Consider the following 19,360-nt stretch of genomic DNA (forward strand, 5'->3'; position numbering starts at 1 on the left):
ATCTAATATTTTAGATTTTATGAATTCCCCCGGGGTAACCCTCAGGCTGATTTTATAGTGAATAAAGCTATTGTGTTTAAAATCTAATTATATTTATTACAGGCCAACCTAATCCACATATTAGAACATTTTCATTATGAATAATTTTGCCTTTAACACTCTAAATTGCTTCCAAAGGGAGCTCTTGTCAGCTTTAACTCAATTGTCCCTTAGGAACAGTCAAAACACACACACATACTCAATAATAAGGTACAGACTGAAACCCAGTTTGGCTGATCAAGTTTATTTGATCTGCTTACCAAAGAGACAATGCCCGCAAACATAAAACAATGAACAACTCCTTCATGATCAACTAAAATTTATAATGACAGCGAGTGTCATTGTTACCGTAATTATACTTTCTCTTCATCAACATCATTAATAATATTAGTATCATTATCTTCATATTAAGTGTTGTTTTCTTATCGGTTCCGTATTTTAAAATGTAATAACATGAAATGATCTCTTAAAAAACATGACGGACTGTGGATAAGACACGATGTGGAAAGGAGGGGAGGAGTGTAAATCCGCATGGAAAGGCTGGTCCGTAAGGCTCCAGAGTCAAAACTCTTTCCGCAAAAGTGAGTAAATCGCCCTCATAGGCACCGTTTTCCAATCCGCACACTTCATACACACATACACACACACGCGCGCGCACATACACTTGATAAAACTTTACGATGAAAATAAAAACAGCAGAAGTCACATTTAAAAGCACAGTATGGCAGTGGAAATTAATAGCTCATGGGTGCGATGTGGAGTGTCAGTTGGCGAAGCGATGGCATGAGAGAAACCGGTGGAGTGAGGCTAGAGTAAAGGACGCCATCATTGTGCACAAGGAGGTATAAGAGCATAGGAGGACAAGAGTAAACCCGGGTTTATGATTCCTTTGTCATGATCGGTTTGGAGTCGCAAAGTCACTTCTTCAAGTTGTGTTCTTAAATAAACGTATTTAGTTCCCTTCATTACCCGGAGATTAATTAGAAAGTACCTACAGTACAGTGCCTTCCGTTTGTTGTCTTGAGTTCATCCTTTTTTTTTTGTCTTCCACAACCCTGATTGCCATTTCAGGGGGACTCAAGGTACAAGCACCAGAGTTAGGAAGGTGTCCCAAAACCCTTTCGAAGAACCCCTAGACAACACACACACACACGTACACACACATTCACTCATTCACACACGCAAAGTGCATTCCCATCCGGGTGGTCCAGGGTTTCCTCGTTTAATGAGTGTTTTTAAGTGTTATTCTCACTCTATGGTTTCTTGAGAAGTTTGTCCGCTTCTGGGTATGTGGGATACTTCACTGTCTCAATCTTCTCTTTGACCTTATAAGATGGATAGAGGCCGGTGCGGCCCGTTTTACGGTTGATTCCCTTGGAGTATCCGTCCCAATGATTGCCCGCGACACCGATCACGTCTCCAGGCTCCAGCGGGATGTCGTCACTGTTGCGTGGTTGATGCGGGTAGATAGCGATCTGGTTGTGGGCGTTTTGTCCACCGAAGTAGTAGATGTCGTCGAGGGAGTAGAAGTATGAGGAGGCGTCCGGGTGGAGAGTCTGCATGATCTCGTAGGCAACTCGACACACCTGTGCACAGCGGAAAAGGTAAACAGAGACACACGTTCACAAGCTGCTTTCAAGATCAATCTTCTGAGTATAGGGGAGTTGAGGTAGAGGGGAGTTGAGAGGCTTTGCAGGTGCACCTGACAAAGATGAATGGACTTTACAATAGTTAAGTGCTCCTCTTGAAACGCTGAAGTGAAGATTAAGGACTATTAGAAGAATGTACCCGCAGAGTGCTTGAGAACAGTCTGGTGCACTGTTTTATTTAAATAGTTTGGATCTGACAAGCTGGCCTTTCCAGTAGTTTTGGCTTGCCTTGCCTTGAAATCTTATCCTTGCCTTATCATTTGTAAAGCTGGAAATCCTGTAGTATTTGAATGATTCTTTACAGTTAAGACTATAGGGTGGTAGCCAATCCGAGTGTGTTCTTGGTGCAGCCTTTAGCTCAATGATGTACACCATTCCTGCAGATTTCAGTTGCAACCCATATCAAACACACCTACCTGTAATTATCAAGTGCTGTTCAGGTCCTAATTAATTGGTTCATGTGTGTTTGATCAGGGTTGGAGTTGAACTTTGTAGGTAGGTAGACCTCCAGGAACAGGGTTGAGCACCCCTGATGTACTGGATCAGGTTCAATCTGTAGTGGACATGCACGCGAGTGGTTGACTATTAAATTAACTATTAAATCACCCATTACATTGTGTGTTAATAACATCTACATTTACCCCAAACCCAAACTCAACCCTTACAGTTATTAATGTCTACACCTACCACAACCCTTACAGCCCCATTTACACAATCACTTTGAATGGGTGACGTCAAGCGTTGGCAAACTGAATTGTGGGTCCATCAGCGCCGCTTCAGTAGCGTTGCTCGCTGCAGAAGTTGGGAATTTATCAACTTTTCAAGCACCAATGAAAGCGTCAGCCAATCAGATCACTTTATGCAAATACCCCAGCTCAGACAGTGGCCGATTGTGGACTAATATCATTGGCTCATGCTGCTATGACGATCGCATTAGCCCCACGGTGAAGCCCCATGGGAATCGGGCGTAAACCCAACCGTCACAGTAGTATGCGCATTACCTAAGTGGCCATTACAATGTCAATGATGTATTGGACCTGATCTAGTACGTCATTGTGCTACAGACTGCAGGGACATCCTGGCCAATCCTGCTCCTAAAGTTCCAACCCTAGAAGTACAGATCAGAACCAATTTATCAAGATGTTCAGGGCTGCTTAATAATACCAGAAGCTATGTTGGAGCAGGATTCTGCAGAAAGGTAGTAGGTACCCTTGTTCCATAACATGACACTAGTCAGATCTTGGTTAAAAGTCTTGGGACACTTTGACATCCTTGACATTTTATGTCAGAGTGTGCAAATCCTTCAAAGACTTTGGACCTAATTATTCCATTGAATACACTGGATGATGGTGACCAGATCTTGTTTATGGAGTGGGAGCAGAATGGAAGTTAATAAATAATTTTGAACTTATTAAATAATAATCATTTTAACAGACTGAACTGTTCCTTTCCAAAGATTCTGCTCCACTCTGCTTCCAATCCACTGGTTTGAGTGTGCAAAATAACCAATATGTCTAAGGTTTTATACTGTTACTGCTCACAACAAGGCAGATTGTATATATTCTATGCAGAAGACTTGGTGTGTCACAGACCGTGGGCATCAGTATCTCACGTGCCTGCAAATTTAAAGGTAAAAGTAAAAAGCGAGTGGGTGAAAATGTCCTCACCATGACTACAGATCTCTACAATGGTGACAAATCAGCAGTAAAGAAAGAGTTTGATCACACTGATGTCAATATGTTTGCATGAACTCAATGTACCACTCTAGTTGTCACATTTATTTATAAACTAGTATGTTATACAAAGATCAACTGTAATTGAGCTATGTATTCAAGAAATTCATTACAGTAGGAAAGACAAATAACCCAGAGTGGTATTGGACTGTGCCTTTTTGAAAATTCTGCTCCGCTTTGCTTCCAATATACTGGTTTGAGTGTGCAAAATAAGCATTACGTCAAAGGGTTTATAGTATTTTTTTGTAAAGGGCAGATTTGTTTATTGTAAAGGGCAGATTGTATTTATTCTATGCAGAAGATTTGATGTGTAACAGACTATAGGCATCAGTATCACATACTTGTCTGCAAATTTAAAGGTAAAAATAAAAAGCGAGTGGGTGAAAATGTCCTCAACATGACTACAGATCTCTACAATGGAGACAAATCAGCAGTAAAGAAAGAGTTTGATAATAGTGATGCCAATATGTTTACATGAACTCATTTATTTATAGGCTAGTGATATATATAACGAGCCACTGTACTTGATCTATATATTCAATGAATTCCTTACAACAAGAAAGACAAATAGTCTAGGTGGCATTTGGGCAAAATTGTATGAATATGAATATTCTATGAGTGGAGCACACTGGCAAAGAGTGGAATATTGAGCACTTCTCTCTGCTTCAAACACACACACACACAAAAAATCATGCAATTGTTCAACTGGTGTTAAATATGTTGCGCTAAACAGTCAAATATTGCAATTTGTAATACACAGATATCATAGTGTAATTGATTTTGGCGGTCAAAACTGACAGCCAAAAATCGTACAGTGTGAATCTGTCTTTAGTGGGTGATTTCTGGCCAGAATAAATTCACCAGACTTTCTATTGATAATTCAAATTGGGATCTGCAAGACTACTTATTGCCAGACATCATGTTTGGCATTAAAACTTAAATCCCAAACCAAATATAAAGTCAGCATGCCATTTCAAAGCCAAGCATGAAGTCTGCATTGTATTTGTGGACAATATGAGTTTATCCATAAAAGCAGAAGCTCGATAAAAAAGTTGAATGTAGTAGAGAGAAAAAATAAAACTCTAAAGTAAATCCCCAAAAAGAGGTTTTGAACAAAAATAAACTGAACAATAGACCCCCCATAGAAAAACAGTAGGAGCTTGGCTAGTACATTCACACAACTCAGACAGCACAAGAGTTCAGTGAATAGAAACAGACAAAATGTACATGTGGGATACCAACAGGTCAGAAATGGACAAGAAATTGGTCAAACTTTACCTGTGAGGAAAAGGTGCACACTAAGTAGTTGGTCCTGGATAGGAAGTGGATATCCAAGATGACTCCTCTCAGAGAGTTTTCAGTGTAGCGGTTATGTAGTCCAGCCGACCAGGAAATGGAATTATCACTAATAAATTCATAATCAGGGTACCTGTATACAAACACACACACACAAATGATACAAACATGAGTTAATAAAGGCCCTTTTGTCAGCACACATCAGTAAATTACATTATACCGCATTTTTAGGCATAATTTCAAGCAAGCTCATGACATCAAGGCTGTGTACATGCAGTGCTGCATTTAGGCTAAATGGCTTTATAAATCATACACGACTGTTCATTGTCATGTTTAATTATTTTCTTATATATATTTTAAATATATTTTAGACTATAAAACAATAAAAAAAATCTATATTTGTTCACAAAATATTAATAACAGTGCTTTTTTAAAAATACTGTCAATGAGAGCTCACACAAGTGTATGAACACAAGTTGTCTAAGGATGATTTTTTAAGGTTTTCTAGTCAGTGTCCTCAAGTTGACCCCTGAGGTAAATTTGGTGTAAAATGTGAACAAATTGCCGCCTGCCAAATTTCTTCTGTTACACTCTGGATTTTGTGAAATGGCACTTGAAATGTGTGTACACTTGATATACAGAAGAATCTACTGAGGGTGAAAGTCAAAAGATGCAGAGCCCCAAATCCTTTTAGACACCACTACAAGATGGCCATCATTGTGCTTGCAATCATTTTATGCTTTTTTTCTTTCTTTTAAAGTCGTGAATTTAATCTAAAATATACCCTCTCATTATAAATTTGGGAATTTTCTTCTGGATTTGAATGTTTGTTTGTATTAAAAAAGTGGTCAGTTTAATCAAACATTGTTTACCCAATATTTGTGTTGTTCATTTTTGTTAAAGTATTGCTTTGTTATTAAAGTATTGCAAATATTATCATGCTAATATCAAACTTTACTGCAACTGGCAGTAAACCTTAAAGCCTGTTCACTCTATAATTGACATGTATAATGATGATTTTGCTAGCATCCACATAAGCAGATCATAACATTATGTTTATTATAAGTGAATGCTCCCAGTAAACAATTTTGTGTTTAATAGACGTCTAATAGACATCTAAAAGTAGACATCTTGGCTAAAACAAGGCTAAACTTGGGCTGTCAGTGAAAATCTAATTGACATCTAAGAATAGCTCAAAACAAATAGACAGATTAGACAGACTTTGTATGTGCAATCATTCATTTCTGTTTATTTGATGACTTGTCTAGTTTCGCCCTATTCTTAGACGTCTATAAATTTTCACTGACAGTCCAAATTTAGCCTTGTTTTGGCCAAGATGACTATGTTTAGACGTCTATTAGACATCTATTAGACATCCTTTAAAAACAAAAAATGCTTGCTGGGCTGTTGCGTGAATGCTGCTATATGTGAGTCTGTTGTGTCATCTGTCACTTTAAACACTGAAGCTCTATAAATGTGAATAGATTCTGATTGGCCATCAATGATTTTATCGTTTGTCTGCTGAAAAAAAGGCTAAGAAGAGTAATTCTTAAGTTATCATTCTTCTGTGTCATCTGTAAATCTGTAGTGTGGATTTAACTATTATCATAAAATAAAACCTATAGATATTGTCTTTGGTGTGAACAGGCTTTTAATAAGCCAATCAAAGGCTTTAATTTAATGACAATGCTGGGAAGGATGCTGATTAAAAGTGTAAACAGACAGGTCAACCAGATGACTCATGAATTACTTCTCTTAAAAGAGTTCTTTTTTCTGATTAACACAAAAGAAGATATTTTGAAGAATGTTGGAAACCAGTAGTGACCAGTAGAGTTGATGAAAATATCTTCTTTAGTGATCAACAAAAGAAAAAAATAAGTTGGTTTGAAACACATGAGAGAGTGTAAACGATGACAGAATATAATTTTTGAAAGAACGTTTTAAAATATATTCGTAACAATTCTTTTTGTCTTATTTTCCATTTTAAATCCCTAAACATACCGTTTTTTTTTTACTTTAAACAACATATTTCACCAAAATTTTTAATTCTGTTATCATTTACTCAACTTTCACTAGTTCCAAACCAATTTGAGTATCTTTCTTCTGTTCAACACAAAAGAAGATATTTTGTAAAATGGTGCTTGCTGTGAGCCATTGGGACTTCTGTTGTGATTTTATTTTTCCTACTGCACCCAACCCAGTGTGAGCTGGAATTGAACCAACGAACCTTTGTATGGGAGTCGATTGCTCTATAGGAGGCTGAAGACCATGGCCTCTGGCATCTGTCGCTAGAGTACCTTTAGAGGTCAGAGGAGTGAGGTTTACCTGCATAACACTTCACTAGCTGGCCTCCGTTACACTCATCCCCCAAACCTCACTTCCATCCCAGACGAGCCCCCACATGTAACTCACCGGTCCTGCTGCACCCAACCCTGTCTAAGCTGGGATTGAACTGGCGATTCTTTGAATGGGAGTCGGTTGCTCTAACAAGGAGGCTAAAGTCCATGGCCTCTAGCGTCTGTTGCTAGAGCACCTTTAGAGGTCAGAGGAGTGAGGTTTACTTGCATAGCACTTCTCTAACTGGCCTCTGTTACATCTACCCCACTAAACCTCAATCCCTTCGTTGATGAGCCCCCACGTATAACCTACTGCTCTGAGCTGATCTTCGTATAGGAGTCGGTTGCTCTAACAAAAAGGCTAAAGACCATGGCCTCTAGCGTCTGTCGCTAAAGCACCTTTAAATGTCAGCAGAGGTTTACATGTATAGCATTATAACTGGCCTTTGTTACATTTCTCATTCCAATCCCGGACGAGCCCCCACGTGTAACTTACCGGTCCTACTGCACCCAACCCGGTCTAAGCTGGGATCGAACTGGCGATTCTATGAATGGGAGTCGGTTGCTTTAAAAAGGAGGCTAAAGACCATGTCCTCTAACGGTTTACCTGCACAGCCCTTCACTAGCTGGCCTCCATTACACTACTATGGATGTTGATGAATGCCAGCAATCAGCATTTTTCAAGACATCTTCTTTTGTGTTCAACAGAACTCGTATGGTTTAAAACCTCATGAGGGAGAGTAAATGATGAGGTGATTTTCATTTTTGAAAACCCTATTTTTTAACCCAAATTAAACACACCTGATCAAAAATAATTGAGCACTTCAGGCTTGTTTGAAACCTACAGGTAAGTGTGTTGAAGCATGGTTAAAACTAAACTGAGCAGAGTTGCAGTCCTCCAGGAACCAGATTTGACACCTGTGCTTTAAAACAAGATCAGCTGAATTGGGATAAGCCAGATTAGATGAACTGTACTCACTTGGTCTTGGCTTCTTGCAGTAGTGAGGGGTCATCAGTGGCGAGGTAAACCCGTTTCTTGTCCACATGCATGCGTTGTGCCAGACTCTGGTAGTGATCCTCCACATGCACCATGTACTCTTCTATGGGGTGGAAAGCTGCCTCCGTCCCTACCTTATCTGTCCGGCGCACATGCACCCTGGAGAGAGGAGCAATACCTGGGTCAGGCTGATTGTGTGTGTCCATATGAGAAAGGGATTCAAGGTCAACAAAGAACAGGAAAAAATACAGAGCTGCAGAATACAATTTCTCTCGATTTTTGAACGGATGTTTAAAGGTTTTACGCTTTGGGGTGCCGATTTTCTGAAAATGCCAACTATTATGTGTCTATGTGTGAGTGCAAGGATGTGCGGCTGAATAAAAAGATGACATGGAAAGAAAGGACAGTGTGTGTGTGAGAGAGATAGAGACAGAAAGATGGCTGTGATGCTTGAGCTCCCAGAAGAGAGCAAAGTGGGTGTAAGTGGAGATTGATTGTCGGAGCAGTGGTTGGTGGATGGTGTGAAAGGGTTTCTCTCCTTCTCTCCTTCCCGCACTCTTTCATACATAAATGCATTCAAAACCTGTGCTTCCTCAGTCTGAGGTTTACATCATAGCTTTAACCACATATGTTGGCTTATTTCTGCTATACTATTTCCACCGTTGGAATTGTACTGACTGAATTATATTTATATATAATAAAAAAAGTGATCAGTATCACATTAAACATCTCCAATTAAAATAACTTTCCCTTTCTCTACTATATATACAATTAATAATGTTTATTTTTAATATTTATCAAATATTTCCCAGGTGATTTTTAACAGAGCAAGGCAATTTTTATATTGTATTTCCTATTATATGTTTTTTTCTTTTGGGGAAATTCTTATTTCTTGTAGTTTGCCTGGAATAAAAGAATTTTTTAACATGTTTTTAAATAACATTTAAGGTCAATATTAGCTCCAATATAATTACACTACAGCAGTGTTTCTCAACCACATTCCTGGAAAACCACCAGCACTGCATGTTTTGGATATCTCTTTTGTCTGTCACACCCATTACAGGTCTTCCAGTCTCTGCTAATAAGCTAATGATCTGAATCAGGTGTGTTTGGTGAAGAAGACATGGAAAATGTGCAGAGCTGGTGGTCCTCCAGGAACGTGGTTGAGAAACATGGACTACAGAATAAACCACTGTTGTCTAAAGACTTTCCTTTTTAAACTAATTTGCCTAGTTAACCTAATTAACCTAGTTAAGTTGCAACTTTGCGGTACAGTGGCGCAGTGGTAAGCACGATCGCCTCACAGGAAGAAGGTCGGTGGTTCAAGCCCTGGCTGGGTCATCTGGCGTTTCTGTGTGGAGTTTGCATGTCCTCCCCTTGTTCACGTGGGTTTCCTCCGGGTTCTACCATTTCCCCCACAGTCCAAACACATGCGCTATAGGTGAATTGAATAAGCTAAATTGTAAGTAGTGTATGAGTGTGTGTGAGAGTGTATGGGTGTTTCCCAGTGCTGGGCTGTAGCTGGAAGGGCATTTGCTGCGTAAAACATATGCTGGAATAGTTGGCGGTTCATTCCGCTGTGGCGACCCCTGATTACTAAAGCGACTAAGCCGAAGGAAAATGACTGAAGGATGTTGCATCACGCAAAATGTTTGAGTTTTACAACTAAAAAATTGTATAAAGACATGGTTGTAGGTTTGTGAGCACTTTCTGTGGTTGTCAGTGTTGTTGTCACATGGTTATGTTTTGCTTACCACCACATGCGTTTGTTTTTGTATGTCTCTGTGTGGTTGTGGTTGTGTGGTTTTATTAATTAATTCAACCCCATCAGCTGTTCTGATTAGCCGCTTCAGCTGTTGTTAGTTACTGAGCCTATATCTGAGTGGCGTTTCTTTGTCAGTTCGTTATTGTTTGTTCACGCTGCTTGCGTGTCTTGTCAGGACTCTCTTTGGTGTTGCGCAGGATTACCTGTTCCCGAGCTGTTCTACCTGGTCTTGTGTCTTCGGGACTTATCGGCTCACGTTTCTGGTATGTCGTTCGGCTACTAGTGAGCTGTTTTCGGTGGAGCTCTTTCTTACACCTATTCATCTACGACCTCTGGTCTTAATAAAGACTTCACTTAATAATAACAATAATAATATTAATTAAATTCACATTAATAATAATAATAATAATAATAATAATAATTCATTTAATTTATAAAGCACATTTCTGGACACTCAAAGCACTTTACACATTTTTGGGGGGAAGGGGGAAATCTCCTCATCCAGCACCAGTGTGCAGCATCTACCTGGATGACGTAGTGGCAGCCATATTCCACCAGACTGCACACCACCCACCAGCTGATTGGTGGAGTGATGAAGGCAATTATGATATGGTGATGGTTAGGATGCCATGATGGATAGAGGCCAGTGGGCAAATTTGGTCACTTGCACTTGGATCCATCTCGATTGAATGGGCATTACCAGTGGTTATCAGCTAATAGAAATGGGCCAGTAGGGGCCTTCAGTGCCAACTGGTGGGCTCAGAAGGCTGTTATCATCCAACCACATGGTTAATCAGCTATAAATCACATATGGCTGTGGCTGGAAGTTAACGAGAATTATTTATATTATTTATTAAATTTCCCATTAATTGTATTTTATTAACGTCTACCCCTACCCCAACCCTAAACCCAACCATCACAGCAATGTAAAAACAGATCTTGATCTGGAATCTTCTCTATTAGTATAGCTGATTAACCATGTGAATGGATGATAACAGCCTTTTGAGCCTACCAGTAGGCGCAGAAGGCCCCTACTGGCCCATATCTATCAGCTGATAACCACTGATAACCCCCATTCAATCGAGTGATAACATTCAAAGTGGGTGCAAAATGTTCTGTGAGAGTTCGGTTTAGGAGTAGGGGTAGGGAAAGTCCATATAATAAGCAATTTTACAGTATAAAATACATTACACCTATGGAAAGTCCTCATAAAGCATGTATACAAATCTGCGTGTGGGTCTATTCTTTTTTTTGTGTGTGTGTTTTGGGAACCACAGCCTAAATAACATCTATTTTATAGTTATACCAACCTCTAAGATGTTTACTAGAAATACTATATATATTTTATCTTAGTAATATCTATTAAACTTGGTCTTAGGTCTACTAACAAAAAACTGTGAGACATGTAGTCATCTAACTGGTTTGGATTGCACTGTGTATTCAACTCCTAGGTATTAGGTCTACTAACAAAAACAATGAAATATGTAGCTGTCTGACTGCTTTGGACTGCCCTGTATCATGTCTGTATGTGTAATGTCTTACCCTATAATAGGATGCTTGAAGCCCAGTTTGGTGGTGACCTCCTGCATTTCCTTCATGAGCCATGCCTGAGGGCGGATCAGGTACTTGACGAACTGAGACACCCACCACACAGGAGGGTCTCCGTGTAGCCTCTGAAGCCGGTCTGCGAGATCTTCCGGGATGGCCAGGGGCAGGTAAGGTGGACGAGGGTGAAGACTGTCCACGATGGGCAACTCAATAACCTGAACGTCCCGGTCATTTGCTTCACCTACACACAAATGCAAAAGACAATGAGCGAAAAAGACAAAGGAATGCCCTGGAGAGATTAAATATTGCAATATGGAATGTAAATTGGCTCAACATGTTTTTCCGATAGGAGATTAATTTACAATTGGCAAGTCAATAAAGCTTGACAGTGAAGCTGCGCGCACAGTTAAGTGTGTGGGCTGAAAATGTGAGAGCGGGAGAGAAAAAAAAAAGAACACCCTCAGGCCAAAAACATACAACACCAAGGTATTAAAATAGACGCATATTCCCACGGATACTTACATTAAATTATATTAATGATTTCAGCAGTCGGTTTTATCCAAAATGACTTACAATCTTTTGAAGGTGCACGTTTTGTCGGAACGTATACACACACACTGTACTTCACACACGTTCCTGTATTATTGTCGTGATAACAAACCCTTAAGGGGGCGAGGTGATGAAGTTCCCTTCAAATATCTGTGTCATTACTTTGGATGTGTTATTATGTGCTTACATTCACATGAACGCCAAGAGTATGTTTCAGGCTTTAGGGAAAATATTACAAATAAATGGCAAAATATCTCAAAATAAAATGGCAAATACCTCTGAGAGTTGGAATACTGTTATACTCAGGGTCACCACAACGTCCTTAAACAGTCTTAAAGCGATGGATTTTTATTTTTTAGCAAATATGGATAGGATATTGGATAATTAAGGATGAATTAAATATAAATAAATATGGATAATTAAGGATATTGTTATTTATGAAAAGGATATTAAGCAAAAATCATGTTTTATGAAGATACAGTGCTCAGCATATATAAATTCATGTTTTTAATTGAAAGCTACAGTATACAATATTATATTTGTGCATATACATTAGATTAGTCAGTACTATAGCCAAATCTGGAGCTTATCTAACTAAATTACTTACGATAACGGTCCAAAAACTAGTACAGCCAAATTGATATGTTATAGGAAAATATTAAATACAAATTTAAAAAGAGGAAAATTCAAGAGAAGCAAAAAATTAGAAAAATTTAGTTGAAATTTTGTAGGTTGTAAATTTTTTTTGTAATATTTTGGTTGAATTTAATTGTATTGTCTTTCAATTTCTAAATATGTTTGGTGACTAAAATATTTTTTAAATAAATATATCTGTTTAATAAATCTGTTTTGTTTAAATGCACCAAAATACTTTGCCTATATTCACTAAGAAATGCATTTTCAAACTGGGATGTGCTCAATTATGCTGAGCACAGTATTTGGTAAATTTCATACTGTAAGTATATCAAAGCTTATTTTTTGTTATTGATATGCATTGCTAAGAACTTCATTTAAACAATGTTAAAGGCAATTTCATACAATAAAAAAAAAACATTTGAATCCTATTTTTTTTTTAAATAGTTGCATATTTTTTTATCCTAAAAAACTACACATCAATGGAAAGTTTATTTATTCAGCTTTCAGATGATGTATAAATGCTAATTTCCAAAAATTGACACTTATGACTGCTTGTGTGTTCAGATATGACACTTTACCTCGGCGTGATGCATAAAAATGTCCTGATTATTTACCTTAATAAGCCCTTTTCTGTGATTGTCTTAGAACCATTTACTGTAATATGCTAATGGGAAAGATGACTAGGAATAACAAATGATAGCAAATGGTCAGACAATAAACCAGTGTGTTCATCACAATAAATTAAAATTGAGATACAAATAACATCAGAAATGTCCGTTTGCAGAGCATCACGGTGGCGCAGTGGGTAGCACGATTGCCTCACAGCAAGAATGTCGCTGGTTCGAGCCTCGGCTGGGTCAGTTGGCATTTCTGTGTGGAGTTTGCATGTTCTCCCCCTGTTCCCGTGGGTTTCCTCCAAAGACATCCACTGTAGGTGAATTTGGTGAGCTAAACTGTCCATAGTGTATGTCTGAATTAATGAGTGTATAGTGTTTCCCAGTGATGGGTTGCAGCTGGAAGGGCATCCACTGTGTAAAACATATGCTGGATAATTTGCCGGTTCATTTCGCTGTGGCGACCATAGACTAATAACGGGACTAAGCCGAAAAAACAATGAATGAAGGAATGTCAGTTGCGACATCTAGAAGCAGCGATCTGTTGCCTCTGGCTAAAAATCAATGAAAGTGAATGAGACCAGAAGGCTCGACACAATGCACCCGCTCTTAAGTGAAAAATAAGGTCAATAACTGAGCAGCTTTGTTTTTGATACACAAGTTCTCAAAACAACCTCATCCACTGTATATATTTACTGTATATCATTCAAGCACCCCACTACTTTCTTGTTTGTTACAATCATTTTACAGCTTAATATGCGACCCTAGATGTTTATGAATTTGATGTTCACAAGTCAACTTGATAATTTCATGCTTTATAGCAGCCAACAGTCCTAAAATAGATATAAAATGAATATTTAACATATTTTACACAAAAAAAATGCATGACGCACTAAAATGTACTTTTGGTTTAGACTTGCCAATTCATTTTTTACACTCCTAATGTCATGTTCTAGTACAGGGGTCACCAAACTTGTTCCTGGAGGGCCGGTGTCCTGCAGATTTTAGCTCCAACCCTAATCAAACACACCTGAACAAGCTAATCAAGGTCTTACTAGGTATACTTGAAACATCCAGGCAGGTGTGTTGAGGCAAGCTGGAGCTAAACCCTGCAGGGACACCGGCCCTCCAGGACCGAGATTGGTGACCCCTGTTCTAGTACTTAAGCTTCAGAAACAGACCGAAACTAGCACACACACACACACATACACAAACATATTATTATTATGTTATTTAAATAATCACAAATAATTTGATCTGCAGGGCGACACGATGGTTCAGTTAACACTGTCGCCTCACTGCAAGAAGGTTGCTGGTTCGAGTCTCGGCTAGGTCAGTTGGCATTTCTGTGTGGAGTTTGCATGTGCTTCTCGTGTTTTCGTGGGTTTCCTCCAGTTTTCCCCACAGTCCAAAGACATGCGGTACAGGTGAACTGAATAAACTAACAACTAAATTGGCCTAGTGTATGTGTGTATGATTGTGTATGGTTGTTTCCTAGTACTGGGTTGCTGTGTAAAACATTTGCTGGATAAGTTGGCGGTTCATATCGCTGTAGAAATCCCTGATGAATAAAGGGACTAAGCTGAAGGAAAACAAATAAATGAATGAATTTGATCTGCAATTTTAATGTAATGCTGTATGTACAGGATTTACAAATCCTTAAATCTGATTATAAAGCTCTCTGCTATTGATTAAACTGTATATATGCACATTAATTTGAGCCGGGCATGATAAATATGTGCACATCCAGATCAGAAGCCAATAACGATTGAAAAATCCATATTGTTCAATCACAAGGATGAAGCAACAGGAAGAAAGAAAAAAAAACCTTTTATCAGGGAAAACCGTCTTCAGAAACTTTGCACGGCAGGTTTAAATTATGCCTTATGCAGCATTAAATGTTAAAAAGTATTTTTTTTCTACACAAAGAAGTGCCGGAGAAACTCCCAAGCCGTTCTTATATAACCTTGCTGTTAGGCTCTTTGCATGGGGATGAGGTTTTTCCAGCCCAGCACCCCTCATTGCACTGATAAACAAAATAGCTCTCTCTCTCTCTCATCCTCATTAGAGCTGCGAGAGAATCTAAATTACATCTTGTCCTTGCATCCTGATGAATAAATTGAAGGGGGGAGGGCTTCAGAGGAGGAGGCTTCTTTATTATTTTTAATTCATGCTGTCTGTGCAAGTGTGTACCACTGCTTCATTTTAATGCCGCGAGCGTATAGTGTGCATGTTTGTGGCGGTATTTGCTCTAAACGTCGGCAGGATTATCCTAAAGGATTTCGCTTGGCCTTTGACCCCGTGTGTCATAACTAGAGGCATTAACTGGGTTATGCTATGTACAGTATTAAGGAACATCTCTCGAAAGATGCGCTGGAATTAGCCTGATTTAATTTAAACATAAGCAGTATGTACGTACATTATGAGAAGCCAAAATGTTAATGGGTGAAAACTGATGGTACCAGCAAGGTCATGGGTTTGAATGCTTAGGAAAAAAAGAGCCAACTTCGAGCTCCATTTTGGATACATTGCAAGTCGCTTTGGATAAAAGTGCCTGCCAAGCGCATGAATGTAAAGTAATGAGTTGGAATAGCATGTTTAATATCATTCTCTTGCTCATTCTCCATTTCTGTCAATCTCGCAGGGCCGCTGAGCGCAGAAACTCTCAGGCTTAAGGGCAAACTAAGAGAGATTGTGTCCTCTGGGAGGAAAGAGTGATGGGAAAGTGCTGCTTTGTTTTGAGGTCATTTCTTTCATGTTTTATAGACAGTCTCTCCTTCCCCTTCACTTTGCCTTTTAAGAGCACAGCAGGTTCACTCCAGCTGTAGAGAGTTTCCCCTGAACGCTCGATTCAGCCTATTAGACAGACTCTTAAACAGGGCTAGTGTGTATTAAATGACCATTAGCAAACGGCCATTAGTGTGTTTGCCTGATTAACATTTCAAAATGGTCTGTTGTTGAACGAATGTTCTTGAATTGAGTTGCATTTGTGGAAAAAATATATATAAATAAAATAACTGAGCACACTGCATTAACAGTATTAATAGGTGATATGACAACAAGTGCTGAGAAAAAAATGGGAAAATATTTCATTATATGAAATAAAAATGGAATATTCATAATTTAAAAACAGATTAAGTATATTAAAGTTATTTTAATCCTTGTTTATTGCTCAAATTTACTACCTTTCATTATTTTCATGTCTGTTTTTGTCCTTTTGACTATCATTATAACAACATTGTTTTGATTGCAAAGCCATTACACCATATACAGCAGACCCCCTGGTCTTTTGCGATCGCTAAAACCAACGCAAAATCAAAAAAAGTATCAGATTCTTGTGATCCTGCAAAATTCATAATTTAAACGCAAAATAATAACAAAAAATGTAAATAAACTAATTAAACATCCAATTCCCAACATTAATTAATTTGCAAATTACTTTACATGACTTTTAGATGTTGCATACACACATGCTCCGTGGTGTGAAATCAGGGAGAAAGTAAGATCATGGATGAAAATAAAAGTTTACAACCTTTCTTTGGCCTAATCCCTATAGTTTTAGATCTTGTATTGACTAGAGACCAAAATAAAGAAGCTTTTTATGATTTGTGTCATTGTATCACATTGCACACCTAACATAGTAGGCTATGGTAAATAATAATTAATATATTATATATATAATATATATATTAATTATTCTATTATAATAAATATAATATAATAAATATAATATAATATAATATAATATAATATAATATAATATAATATAATATAATATAATATAATATAATATAATATAATATAATATAATATAATATAATAATCCACCACGAAATCAGTCAATTTTATAAAAAAATAAATAAATAAATTCGCACAAAATTTGTGAAAAACTAGGAGGTCTGTACAGTAATTATGCGTTCTACATAAAACAGTTTTCCCTGTTGGGAAGAGGTAATAATTGTAGGTTTTTCTGTTATACCCAATACCCAGAGTGTATTGTTGGGTTTTCAAGGCATTTTTCCAAAATAAGTGTCACCAAAAAATCCAATTTGCTGAAACACAGAAAAGGTTGTGGCCAAAATTAGGAATCAAAATCATCCCAGAGACAGTTATAACATCCTCAAGATCACTATAAGTCACTTGACCATCTGCCACATTTCAGTGAAAATGAGGAATGCAATAATATTCAAATTCTGCCCAAACTGATCAGATGATAATTGTTTTGTGTGGTTTGACATACAATAATAAATGACCAATATTAAAATTTTATTAAAAAAAAAAAAAAAAAATACAACAAGTCAATCTTGTTAATGCAACCCAGGCTCATTATTGATACGTACCCCTAAATATATTTTCTGGGGAGCGCAAAATATGTCCTAGGAGGTAAATTGTTTTGCAGTTTTTGTTTTCGTGAATCCACCAGAGGCCATAGTGTATGCTTTTTCAGATCTCAAATTTCTCTCCTGAGCGCCATTCGAAAAAGATTTTTAACCCAGAAAAAGAAAAATCCTCTCAGCCGCCTGATTTTTTTTTACCACATTTTCAGATCTTACCACAAGGAACCATTCCTCACCAGACTTGAACCCCATCATTGCAGTTAACTCCTCTCTGCAGTGGGGGATTTATGCATGGGCAATATGGCCAATGCTGCTAGGGATGGCATGGACACCCCCAAACCCCCAACCCCATACAAAGCTCTGGCTAAAAAATTTGCGCTCTCCAGAAATGTTTACGGGGGTATATTTTCACAATGAGGGGCAACGCAGTGGCGCAGTAGGTAGTGCTGTCACCTCACAGCAAGAAGGTCGCCAGTTCGAGCCTCGGCTGGGTCGGTTGGCGTTTCTGTGTGGAGTTTGCATGTTCTCCCTGCGTTCGTGTGGGTTTCCTCCGGGTGCTCCGGTTTCCCCCAGAGTCCAAAAACATGCGGTACAGGTGAATTGGGTAGGCTAAATTGTCCATAGTGTATGAGTGTGGGTGAGTGTGTATGGATGTTTCCCAGAGATGGGTTGCGGCTGGAAGGGCATCCGCTGCGTAAAACATGTGCTGGATAAGTTGGCGGTTCATTCCACTGTGGTGACCCCGAATTAATAAAGGGACTAAGCTGAAAAAAAATGAATGAATGAATGATTTTCACAATGAGCCTGTATTGTGTTGATTACACTATATAAATTAGCACGATCTGCAAATTTGCACATCGCAATATGTACAGCCATGTACGTACTGTACACAACAAAACATACAGTATGAAAAAAGGATATTTATTGTGACTAAGTTACATTAACATTAAATGATTCACATTTTTAAAGATGAGCTAAACGGCAGATGATAGCAAAGGTAATCTGAATGTGAAAATATTGTAAATAATACAATGTAAACAGATGAAAAAATAAATAAATAATGATTTTGTCATAATCTATTTACTGTGTATTCTTCAATATTATATTCCTACATTTTAGGCTAACTCTTACTCATTTCACTCATACTATTATTGGGTGTAGATTATGTTTTTCATTCTCGTTTAAGTTTACATTTTTGTTACTAACCAGACCAGTGTCCAGTGGAGGCCCCTGTGCGGTCAGTGCAAGTGTCGCTGACGGGTTTGAAGACGGTCTCCCATCCTCCGGTGGCATAGCGCCAGTTCTGCGACTCCAGTATGAGCGTCCGCTGTGTGCCATAGGCGATCATGAAGCAGTAGACCACATGATGCAGCTGGCAGCCGTAACCACAACCCTTATTGATGTTACACACCAGCTTACGAGCCTTGCTGCAGTCCTGAGGGTTCTGTGGATACAGATCAGCACAGAAAGACAGAGGAGTGTGAAGAGCTTTTTACACATACACTAAAAACTACCTTCTAGATCCACTAAAATGGATCAACTACAATGTATACAGTAGAAGAGAAGTACGATACTGTACTATACAACATTTTATTGTGCAATAGGTTTCTTGATCTGATAGCCCTTAATATTATGTTGCGAGTAATTTGAAAAGTAACAAAGTTGGAGTGGTCGGAAACACTGGTAAACCTTATCTGTTTGTTTGTTTAATTATTTAATTATGTATTTTAGTTTTAAGTCTTGTGAGAATTTCTCATTTAGGTTCACGAACATGCCTATAAAGTGTCGACAATCTCCAGTGTTGTGGAAAATGTGATTATGATAATGATGTTCACAGGTCAATTTGACAATTTCATTGTTT

General features: G+C 38.2%; 1 protein-coding gene across 1 annotated transcript in view; it reads right to left on the reverse strand.

The window, feature by feature from the left end:
• Positions 1 to 267: 267 nt before the first annotated feature.
• fut8a (fucosyltransferase 8a (alpha (1,6) fucosyltransferase)) overlaps positions 268 to 19,360 on the reverse strand; it is a 163,010-nt gene continuing 143,917 nt past the window's right edge. The window contains exons 7-11 of the mRNA XM_056476916.1: positions 18,706 to 18,943; positions 11,358 to 11,604; positions 8,033 to 8,209; positions 4,700 to 4,850; positions 268 to 1,625 (exon numbers count right to left, since the gene is read on the reverse strand). Of these exons, the coding sequence (XP_056332891.1) occupies positions 1,293 to 1,625; positions 4,700 to 4,850; positions 8,033 to 8,209; positions 11,358 to 11,604; positions 18,706 to 18,943 (1,146 nt within the window). The 3' untranslated portion in view covers positions 268 to 1,292. The remainder of the gene's footprint in view (positions 1,626 to 4,699; positions 4,851 to 8,032; positions 8,210 to 11,357; positions 11,605 to 18,705; positions 18,944 to 19,360) is intronic.

This window comes from Danio aesculapii, chromosome 17 (genome assembly GCF_903798145.1).
Source record: "Danio aesculapii chromosome 17, fDanAes4.1, whole genome shotgun sequence".
Lineage (NCBI taxonomy): Eukaryota > Metazoa > Chordata > Actinopteri > Cypriniformes > Danionidae > Danio > Danio aesculapii.